The sequence below is a fragment of the Acromyrmex echinatior genome, chromosome 1 (assembly GCF_024713525.1).
Source record: "Acromyrmex echinatior isolate Ae372 chromosome 1, ASM2471352v2, whole genome shotgun sequence".
Classification (NCBI taxonomy): Eukaryota; Metazoa; Arthropoda; class Insecta; order Hymenoptera; family Formicidae; genus Acromyrmex; species Acromyrmex echinatior.
This window is the reverse complement of record NC_141852.1, coordinates 985824-998053: the sequence shown is the minus strand read 5'-3', so window position 1 is coordinate 998053 and position 12230 is coordinate 985824. Positions and strand designations below refer to the sequence as shown.

Genomic DNA, 12230 nt, shown 5'->3' with positions numbered 1-12230 from the left:
TGAAGCATTTATAGCGCCAAGTAGACAGCACCTTGCAAAAATTTCATGAACATTACAATTTATTTGATCAAGGGCAAGGAGCATCCGATTCAATATCCTGATACAGTATCCTGATATAGACTGCTCCGCGCCCTGATGAACTACAATGTTTATTAAACATTTGCATATTAATAATGGATCTGGACGCAGAGATAACCAGCAAAATGCACACTTTTTATACAGAAGTATCAGAGTTAGTTACGCATAATATCTTACGTTTTATGCGTGAAATTTTGTGCGCAGCTAACTAATCGAAATTTTCTGTTGCATAAAACTCCTTTCATACAGAAAACATCGCTTAAGATTATATGTATATAACTTTATTTTATTAGCAAAAAATGATAAAGCTAAAAGGAAGAGAGAAGAAAGAAATCCGTAAGGATCTATCTAATCTTCTCAATTTTTATTATTTTTAAATTCATTATGTTGTAAACTCATTAATCAAATTTCGTGCTCTATTTCAGTGAAAAGTACCTAAAACGCATGCGCATGTGACTAGAGCATAAATGTAATCAGTTTTCACTATTATATTTTATAACCGTTGTGCATATAAGACAAAGTACATTTGTCCATGATCATGAAACACATGAAATTATGAATCTCGTTCTTCATCGCTCATATTTTAATTTTTTTGTATCTATAGATGGTACTCACATACATAATCCGTTCTTATTTTAAGACCATCATAAAGCGTAATCACACTACAAGTTGCTCCATTGCGATTGAGGTTACGGTTTAATGTTGGAAACCAACCAATCAGAGCGAAGCAGTTCACCGGTTAGGTTGCAGGTTAAAATTTAAACGTGAGTCTATTTTTCAACTTTCTCATAATAATCATAGCCAATAAGATGATTGCAAGAATTATTAAGTTTTTGACAGATTATTTATTGTGCATTAACTGTGATTCTCCTATTTGTATCGCAATGTCTTCCAAATTGAATATAATTTTTTTAACAAAAGGTATAATTTTATTAACAAGATATTCAAAGGTGTTCATGCGTAGATATTTATAAATATAAAGTATTATTATTTTAAAATAAAACTCATTCTTGTACTTACTCTTTTAAGAGCATTTAATATATTGATTAATTAATCAATAAGAACTGTATTTTACTCTCGAAATCGGTTCGGATTTTCAAGTGATAGTTCCAGAAATAGGTTATGATACCACTAGACTGCCTTCGCAAAAAATATGGCTTAGTCCACACAGAACTTTAATTTACATTTTTTCTGATTAGTTGCTATAAGAAATAATAGACACGCATACACAAAGTATAAATATTCAATTTATAATGTGATTGATCGATCTACAACTGTTAACACAACCGGTAGTGATTACGATATACTTTAAATAATGTCTTAAGATGCTAATGCAGCCCTCTGATTGGCTTATGACATCTTAAGATTTTACTTAAACAGTCTCAAATATAAGACTCGACTATGAATAATATCGGCCTATACGTATACATGTATATAGATATTAATAAAACTCATTCAAAAGCGACGAATAGGACTGTAGCCCAATTATAAGTTATTTTAGATTAGAATGGACACGTTTCATAAGTTTGCTGCGTATTCTACACGTTTCTACACGTTTTTTGCATTTTATACATATTATGTGTAGCATTGTGCATAATATCTCTCTTATCGCGCAGATTACCTAATCCTGAGAAGTACCCGTGGAAGTCTCAAAAACAATACAGTATTATTATTATTATTATACTTCAGCTATCAAATTTAAATAATGTTTATTTATATAGTAATTATAAAAAAGCCAATATAATTCTTGTATTTCAATATTTGTAATTTGTACTTTATAATTTCATTCTCGAATTACACATAAATTATATAATAAAATATAATATTATACTTATAGCAAATTCGATTGGAAGGACTAATGCGCATTGGTGCATGTTAAAGCTGTCCTACACTGATTTAATTATTTGAGCATAAAAGTGAAATGCAAATAATTTGAATTATAAAATACATATTTTCCTAATAGTTAAAATGCATTAAAATGTTTCAGGATTTAATTGATTTCTATGTTTTTCTATATTTATGTATAAACATATCTTTACGTTATTTTGTATGTGATGGCTTTAATGTGCACCAGTGCGCACTAAGTGCATTCAATCGAATTTATTATTAAAATTATTATATATGCGTATGATATTGGGTGGATCCATATATTCGTTCGGTTTTTGAAGGTAAAATGAAATAAGTTTTTTTCATATAAAGAATGAATTTTAATCAATGATATGATTCTCCGTTTTTGCACTACTAACAAAAACCGAACGAATATATGGATCCACCCAATATATAGAGGAAAGGCCCCTATTATGAGATATCGAGTTCATTTTGGGTATAGTCTATGGGCTTGCTAGAAGTCTATGGGCAGAATTTTAGAAAATAATAAGTCATTTTGAAGAGAATTTAATAAGATTTAAGATAATATTATATAAAATTTAATTGAAATTCTATTTTTTTTTAAATTAAAGAAATATAAAAAGTGAGCAAATCACAAAGTCAAAAAATTGTGCTCCTAATATGAGATGCCCCGAGAAATCGATAGTAAAACATAAACTATAGGGTAACTCCGATATATATTGGGTAATTTAAAAAGTATCCGCGGTTTTTTCATTCAAAAATTGAACAAAAAACCGCGGATGCTTTTTAAATGACCTAATATATACGCCGCACCTATCAAAAATTTAATTTATTATTTACTATGTTTAAAGTAAACGAACTATACATCATAAAAACTTTGCTCATCATGTAACTCTGCGTTTTAAGAATATTGTGAATTTACTGAAGATGGTCAGATTGTGGTCGAAACGTCTAATGTTTTTATTAATGTAATGATAATTAAATATCGCAAACTATATGTGCGATGATTTTTTATGCTCTTCTTTTCATACGTAAACGAACTATATCAGTAAAAACTTTGTACTGTCTACTATAATGAAAAAAAATATTAAAAATTCGAAATATTTATATTTCGTATTAAAAAATGAACTTTTTTGAACCCTTGTATTTTTATTGTATATATCCTATCCTATAGGAGAGTGGGATAGGGAGAGGGGAGATATATACGGTTCATGAAAAATTTACAAATAATACATATAAATAAATCGTAAAATGACACAATAACTTATAAAATGCATTTATAACATTTTATTAAGGAATAAGAATGTATACGAAATATGTATACGTAAATGTATACGTAATATGTATAAGTAAATATGTATACGAAATAATAAATAATAATTACAATCTTTTCACATGTATTACAAATGTTATGACATGAGGTACATATTTCATATAATGCGTTTATTGCACTTAGTGCACTGAATTCAATCTATCCACTTTATATTATGGCTTTAGTAATCTGTATCTCGTCTATGCGTCTACTAAAGCCATCTATTGGAAAAATAATGGATTTCTTTTTACTACACCTAATATATTTTGGACATACATCCCACCCGCTAAAAATGCCATATATCCCAAACAAGTGGAATATACAAGACAATAAACTAAACAAAGAATACAAGAGCAAAGTACTTGTATTTTGTTATACAACATGCTTTACTATTCCTCTACACTCATGTATCACGAAATAACCACTAAGTCTTTTGCACGTACTACAGTAATCATTTTATGTAAATTGTAATTTATGATGGCACTATTCAACACAGTGACAAATCGATTCAACTCACAATAATTTCATTAATATTAACAGTAAAAAACTGAAATCATAATACAATACTAATATAACATAAAGGTATGTAACAGAGCAGTTGCGGGAAAATTACCCACATTCTTTCTATTTTTTCTGACTTCTGCGGCGTAAATCCCAGCGCAGCGTATTTGCTGGAATTATCCTATCAGTATTGCAACTAAAAAACTTTATTTAATGTTTCTTAAATACAAACACAACCAGCGTGCACAAAAAGTGAGTATACATTATATCCAGAACTCGACTTCAGGTAATTGAAATCAAGCAGAAATAGGCACTCGACGTTCATTCCGGTTGTCCTTTTTATTATTGTACAATAACATTTATACTTTAGCAGCGATTTTCACTATGACATGGGAGCATGAGTTATTTCATATTAGAAATACCCTGAATATCCTCATATTATGATTCCATGCCTTACGATTTTACGATCAAATTTAACTTCTGTAATTAAGCAATTCAACATATTCCGTATTTTTCTATTAGTACGACCTTACTCTATCACTACAAAAAAAATGTATTGCCAATATTTATTTATTAAATAATAAACAAGGTTTAAAGGCTCATCTCAATAACTTGAAGACATCCGATTTCTAAAATCTTTTTTTACAATGACTACAGATATGATCTAATAATGAATTTTTTTTTCTACTATAATAATTTTCTATCCAACAGTAATAAATTTATGGTGGAACCAATAGCGTTTATTAGTTTAATAGAAACGCCACTATCTCATATTAGGCGCCTATCTCAATAAGGGCATAATAAGGGCCTTTCCTCTACATATATATATAATATTTTATGTAATTATATATGGTATATGCATAATAAAATATATTGCTTTATAATTTAAAATTAAAGAAATATCGGCATATTTATGTTGCATATACACATATAATTTTTTCGTTAGACGTGTAAAATTTTCAAAAATTGAAATATGATTGTAGTAGCCCGTATAGTATAATTATATAAAATTACATAAAATTATATATATAATTGACATATTTTATGTACAACTATATACATAAAATGGCCATATATATATATATATATATATATATATATAAAATATTTTTTTCGCGGGAGTATATAAAAAAAACAAAAATCAAATTTTATTTATGGCATTTATATTTTTATTATGCAAATACAAAATAACTAAATATTGTAGATATAATGGATAGATTGTTTTATATACAGGATGTATAAAAAGTACTGACAATAGGAATCTTATTGGACCGTAAAATTTGAAACTCATCAAATAGAAAATAGAAAATCCTGGCCTTAACAGTCTAAGCTGGAATCTTTTTAATGCTTAACTAATTTAAAGTGAATTAATGTTTCCTACTTGATGAGTTAAAAAGTACTGAAACTACTCAAAATAATAAAAAAAGTAAGCATTATATCTATAAAAAAAGTTTCAAACAAAAGTTGTAGGGATTAAAAATAAAATCTATTAATGATCTTATCAATTCGATCTTGAATGGCGTTGCTCAGTAAGTCAAGGTAACATCGACTTTTTTTTTTTTAAAAAACCTTAATTTTTCATTGCATATTATTCTACCTTATCTCGAGTTTTTTAAAGTACTATAAAAAAATATTTTTTTGTTAAGTACTTTTGGAGTTATAAGGATTGGAATGTTATAGTACCCCTAATATTAGGTGTTGGAATTAATTCGTAGCGTTTTACAAGTGATGGGAAGTACTTTCATTAATGTATTTTTTAATGCTCATGTGAAATAAATAACATTCTTTCATTAAAAAACGCTACGAATTAATTCCAACACCTAATATTAACATTATCTAAAATATCCAACTGATTGTTAAAATCTTTTGACCCTCAACTATATGTCCCGTTTTACAATCTTAATTTTCATATCTGGGTCCAAGTCATTTTTTACTGGCTCTGTAATTATTACAAATCTCATTGAAAAAAATTTTTTTGAATAAAATTCCAGAATGTTTACAATCAAAATATCAAAACATAAATAGGTTAATAATAATTGAAGAAATTATATAATTATTGAAAAAGTTAGCCAAAAAATATTGAAGAACAATTTATGAAAAGAATCAAAAATCAGTTTTTTTTTTCAAAAAAATCATATCTTTATGATAAAAAAAGGTACAGACAAATAATAAATAATATTTTGAAAAAAGAAAAATGTGAACTTTAAAAAAAATATATTATATTGATTTATTCCAAAAAGTATAATTATTTGCACAAATGAAGTGAGAAATGATCGGAGGTATGTCGGATATTTTCTACTTAAAAAAAAATGCAATGAAAATGTTTTATATTAAATATAATGATTTCGATTTCGATATTATTTACTCACGATTTTATAACTCCGAGAAAATAAAACAATCGCCAAGACGCCTCTCTCGCAAAAATGCTTTTTCTGACAACGAATATATGTTTTAAGTATAAGAAAATGGCACATATACTTAAATATAGCACTAATAAACAGGCACTTTCTAAAAAGGAATTTTTACTACGAATTTTTATAGAAGCTGTCGAATTTACATTTGACGGGTACAAGTCACTCAAGTCAAACTTTTATTGCATTACAATTAACGTTAAAATAACAACGAAACAATTGCATCACAGCGATTGAAAGAGAGAAAGGTTCCCAGTTTTTTTTCCTCCCCCCCTCCTTCACTTCAACTCTGCAATATTAATCATACAAAAATAGCGATCGATTAAAAGTTTCATTCGGGTCGAAATGACTCACTCATGTAGTTGAGAATTAAATGTTGATTGTTGTTCAGAGTTATGATCTTGATAACTATAAAAATTATATGTTTTTACTTTTAATATAATAATGAGAATAAAAGAAACAACTTTAAAGATTTTGATCTTAACATGTATAATGTTAAGATAACTCTGTGAACAATATTTAAAAGGTTTCAACTATTAGTTGAACATACAGATAATGCTAATACATGAGATACTAAAGTAATTTTCAAATCCCATAGCTCAAAAAGTTCTTAACAAAAAAATATTTGATTGCGATTTTGAAAAGCTCTCGAGATGAATATGAAATAAAAAATTAGGATTTGTCTGAAAAAATTTCACCGAAATTATTCATTATTGGTTTGGAACATTTCAGCGAAATTGTTGAAAATTTGCTGAAATTTCACTGAAAATAAATTTTTTTACTTTCAGTAACATACTAAAAAATCGTTGAAATTAAAATTACTTTAAAATTTCTTTGAAATTTTGCTGAAATTTTGCTGAAATTTTGCTAAAAATAAATTTTTCAGCTAAAAATCGCTAAAATTTTTCTAAAATGCTGCCGAAAAGTGTTCCAAAACGTGAAATAATTTCAATAAAATTTTTTCACCAAGATTCTGGTTAAAAAAAAATTTGTATAATCTGACCTAGACGCTAACCAAGATAAAATTGATAAAATCATTAAATAGATCTTTTTATACCATATAACTTTTGTTTAAAACATTTTTTTTATAAAACTTATATTTTTTGAGATATTCAGGGGTTCCGGTTTTTATACACCCTGTATAATCTGTAGGTATATACATATAAAATTGTATATTATGAACATTGCGGGTAATACATATGAGCATGCTTTATTTCTTATTATTTCTGTGAGTTAATAGTGTCATTTAGTAGTATATCATTTGCTAGGAAAGATGCATCTTCGCAACATGTCCGTATGTGTTACGAGATTTAAATTAAATTTATTTATTTAATCAAATTAAGCCTCCAACGGCATATGAGTCATTCGTATCCATGTCATTTCTAACAGTTCTTAATACTTGCGTAATTTTTATAACTTTTCCAACTTCTTTTTAATATCTAAAGAACATGTGTAAATTTTTACAGACTTTTTAAGCACTTTAAGAGCTTTAAAATTGGATTGAGCACAAATAACCCATGTGTGCCGCTCTAAAGTGATGAAAATAAATATGCCATTGCAGAGTTAAATAAGCAGATACGTTATTTTCTTATTTCTTACGTTTTGCCTTTAATTTCATAAGTTTTTAATCATTGAGATAGAATATCTTGCTCTATATGTCTGTTTTCATAAAATAAACAGTATTAAGCTCATAATCTCATAAATTCCCGAGACCAATATTGGTTTATATTTTTTTAATATGATGCATGATCGTCTATTATGCTCATAAGTCTAATCAACTTCTGCAAATTGAAATTAAGATATAAGTCGTTTTTAGTCGTTATTCCAATTATTGTTTTAAACTTACGACATACAATTTTAATTCAAAAAAAATTAAACATTATACTACAATAGTTAAAAAAGACTTTAATTGTAAAGTATATGTTCAGGTATTATGAGCAGATTTTGATGTTATGTGAACAAATAAATATATGATAATAACCTGATAATTTCATTTTTAGGAGGCCAAAAAACTGCATGTATAAAAAACACGACTTTTTATTTCTGTATTGGGTGGATAATAGGAGTACCCTTCATCATTTTAACATTTGCATTAAAATAATCTATTTCAATATATTGTATATCAAAATACATAAAACATCAACGAACTTATCAAATGATATGAACAAGATTTTCAAATTCTTAGTCTGAAGAGAAATCAAAATGTTTTCTTGAGGTGTTCGTGATAGCCATTCCTTTATACTCTACATACATATTCACGTGCACACATAAAGGCCATCACTTTATTTGTGCGTTTTTGTTGTATGACAAATTTTTCAAGTCTGTTGATTGGCTATAGGATAAAGAGATCCGAGGGCCTTTCTGTTCTGCATACATTTGTCGCACAAATAAAATAGCACTCAAATGCGTACGTGCCTGCATATGTGTGTGTGTGTGTGTGCGTGCGTGTGCGTGTGTGTGTGTGCGTGCGTGTGCGTGCGTGTGTGTGCGTGCGTGTGCATGCGTGTGTGTGCGTGCGTGCGTGCGTGTGTGCGTGTGTGTGTGTGTGTGTGTGTGTGTGTGTGTGTGTGTGTGTGTTTAATAGAATCTTTAATATTTCAATTCGCCAAGAATAAAATATTAATCAATAAAGGAAAAAAGAAGAATAATCAATTTCTCCAAATAATTAAGTAATCATATTTTTAAAGTAGAAACATGGATAATTATGATAAAAAATAAATAAAATTAAACTTAAATAACTTTGTAATTGATTAATTTGAAAAATATTTTTTGTAAATGTTATAGAAATCTTATATCTTAAATGCAAATTAATCAGATAATATAGTCAATTTGAATTAAATATGAAAAAATTGTTAATCTGTAATTTGTCACGATTACCCTATGATCATTGTGACAATATATGGGGAAACTATGACAAAAATAAAGCCAGCTTATAAATAACGATAACCATTAAAGCACAATCTAATAAACATTTCAAAATGTTCATAAATATTTAGTTTCTTTAAAATACTATTATTAATATTTGTCATATACTTATATGAAAAAGAACTGTCTATATTTTCACTATGCTTGGAAACAAAAAAATCATTAAATATCAAAATGAATCAAAATGCATTTTAAAGCTAAAAGTTGATACTTTAATGGCATTAATAAAATTAAGTATAAAAACTAACTGTCAGTGTTGTAATATGTTGGATATCAGCTAAAAATCATCATTTTTTTACTTTCTCTTCGTTATTTTCCAAAAATTGTGACAGGATAGCCAATTTTTTTGTTAACGGTTCGTGATCAGGACGCAAAAATATATTGGAAACAACTATTCATATTCATATTGTAAAATGTTTCAAGGTGTAATGATTGAATTTAATGATTAAAGATTATTGTTGCCTTTAAATTTTAGGAAAAATAATACAGAATACGTATTGATAAAAATATAGAGCTTATTTAAATAATGGAATTAAATTTTTCATGTCTGAATTATTATTATATTATATTTATTATTACAAGTAGATTTTTTTCTAGATATCACTTTTACAAGTAAGTTGAAGGATATTAATACTTTTCATTTAATATTCAAAAAAGAAATATTGAATATAACTTTTGTTGCAGATTATTCTTAATGAAGCACTTATAATTTCTAAATATGATAAGGAACTTATAATTAGTTAATAGTGAAATTATTAAAAAATGAATTTTAAACATAAGTATACAAACTTCCGGAAGTTGTTGACAGCTTTGTTTGTAAACAAAAATTTTGTTTTACAAACACACTTATAATTTTTTACAAATCCATAAAAATTTCTTCTATACAAAGGAGCATTATTTTTTATTTGTTTGGTAAAAATAACCATAAGAGAATGTTAAAAAGGAGAGATTTTTACCCGAAAAGATAAGTAAAAGGAATAGTTATTTTTTGTAAATTTCCTGGATATAAAAATTATTAAAAAGTTCATAATATTTGGAGACCACTTTGAAAATTAGACAATAATATTAAAATTTGGGTAAATACATTATTCCTTCTCAATCTTTGAAGAGTTCCCCAAACTTTTTAATAATTATATCGTACAGATATACAGAAGTCAAAATCTATTAAAAAAAACACTATTCTCTTTATTTACAGCCTTTTGGCAAGAAATTTGGCAGAAATCGACTCTTTTTTAACATCCTCCTTTGTTTTTCATTCAAATATGTCATGATGTCACTCTATTGTCACAATCAACAATAATGATCGTAAATAAAATTTATGTTTATTATGTAATATTTTGTAAATGAAATAGAAACAAAAATTAAAATAAAATTTAGCAATGCTTTTCATTTTTTCCATTTTATCTTTGTAAATTCTGAATTGCTATTTATATAGAAGATTTATGTTACATTTTCTATAATGCAATATAGTTATTATTTAAAGTTGTTTAAATATTTAATGAGCTATTTTAAATATTTGTTTAAAATAGTGAATATTAATTAAAAATATTTTAAAATATTGTCTGACGTTTTTACATTTATAAAAATTGAATTCTTTTAAATCAAATGATTGACTATTTCATTTTTTTTATCCCAATGTAATAAATACGTGATAAATATTGATACGTGTGCTAATAATATATTTACATAAATATTGCATTAACATAATTTAATATTTTTATTAGCATCAGTTAAATTATTTTTACCTGATATAATTGGATCCATTGGAAAAAGACGATTGTAATCCAGCAGCCGTCGGTTACATACAAGGCAATAACTCTGAAGTTGTAATGTTCCGTCTGTTTTCAAAATGCGCTCAAGAGAAAAAGAAGCTAGTTTCGTTAGTAATCCTATCGTCGTTAAGCTTTTTTAAATGCAATTTTAATGTCGTACAGTGTTCACAATCCGTATAATGTACAAAAACAATTTATGCATTATAAACAATTTAATGTAAAAAGTATTATAAATATATAAATAATGTTTGATGATGAAAAAATTTTTTCGTATTTCGGATAGAATTGCAAATTCTATCTAAATTATAAATTCTTATTTGTTAATTATATATACATTAAGAAGATATTTATTAAGAAAGACGGTATTTATAATCGATTATTAATTTTGATAATATAAGTAACACTATTATCTACAAATTTAATGTCAAATTTAATTCAATTAAAAATATATCCTATTTAACATACGATATATATATATATATATATATATATATATATATATACACACATACTTATTTAAATCTTCTAACTTACAAATATTTTTTAAATTGCCCACGTAATTTTATGAAAAAGTGTATTATCAAAAAGATTTCAATAAACATATGTTTAATATAAATGTCGTATCTGCAATAAATCCGAAGGAAATCCTAATCATGGTAATTTAGTAATTACTAAGCTACAGAGTATATACGTTATATTAAATAGGAATAATCATTAAGTTTAATTTTTTTATATTATCAAATCTGCAAGTGCAGAATATGTGATAATAATGATGTACAATATCTAATAAAAGATATAACAAAGTACACGAGCATAAAAAAAAACAGATTCGCGAACTGTTATACCGCACCGTCTTGCTTATGTACCACAAATCGTAATATTGGCAGCTGAGTAGACGAAAAAAGCAGCAGGGAGACGGTCAACGGCGCGCAGCTTGCCCTTCGCTGCCTCACTGACTGGAGCGACAGATTTACCAGAGCAGAAATAAGAAAATCCCTCTACCCCTCTTAGAGTATACACAATCCCAGCCGTCTTAGTATAACGTTCTACATATACATATATTCGCACTTATAATAATGTGGTTTACTTATATGTGTATTTAAATGAATCGATTGAATTTAAAGAACGTTCACAAATAAATTAAGTTTTGCTTTTAGTGTGCATTATATGTTCACTATGATATATTTATACGTGTATGTAAAATAATTAAGAAGAAGAAGAAATAGCAGAAAAAAAGAGCAATATAAGAAAGAGTAGAATTTAGCTTGAAAAGACTATAAGTAATTGACTACCGATTGACTGTGGATGTGATTACACAAAATGCATTCTAAACGCTCTTGTGTGCTTAGAGCATATTCACTTACACGTGCGTATAAACATTCG

At 26.8% G+C, this 12230-nt stretch overlaps 1 protein-coding gene across 2 annotated transcripts in view; it reads right to left on the bottom strand.

Moving 5' to 3' along the window:
- LOC105146070 (uncharacterized) overlaps positions 1-11833 on the bottom strand; it is a 184457-nt gene extending 172624 nt beyond the window's left edge. The window contains exons 1-2 of one of the 2 annotated variants that reach the window (XM_087411462.1): positions 11714-11833; positions 10821-10946 (exon numbers count right to left, since the gene is read on the bottom strand). In XM_087411462.1, the coding sequence (XP_087267588.1) occupies positions 10821-10839 (19 nt within the window). In that variant the 5' untranslated portion in view covers positions 10840-10946; positions 11714-11833. The remainder of the gene's footprint in view (positions 1-10820; positions 10947-11713) is intronic. The other variant, XM_087411463.1, reaches the window with a different exon arrangement.
- Between the last annotated feature and the right edge of the window lie 397 nt (positions 11834-12230).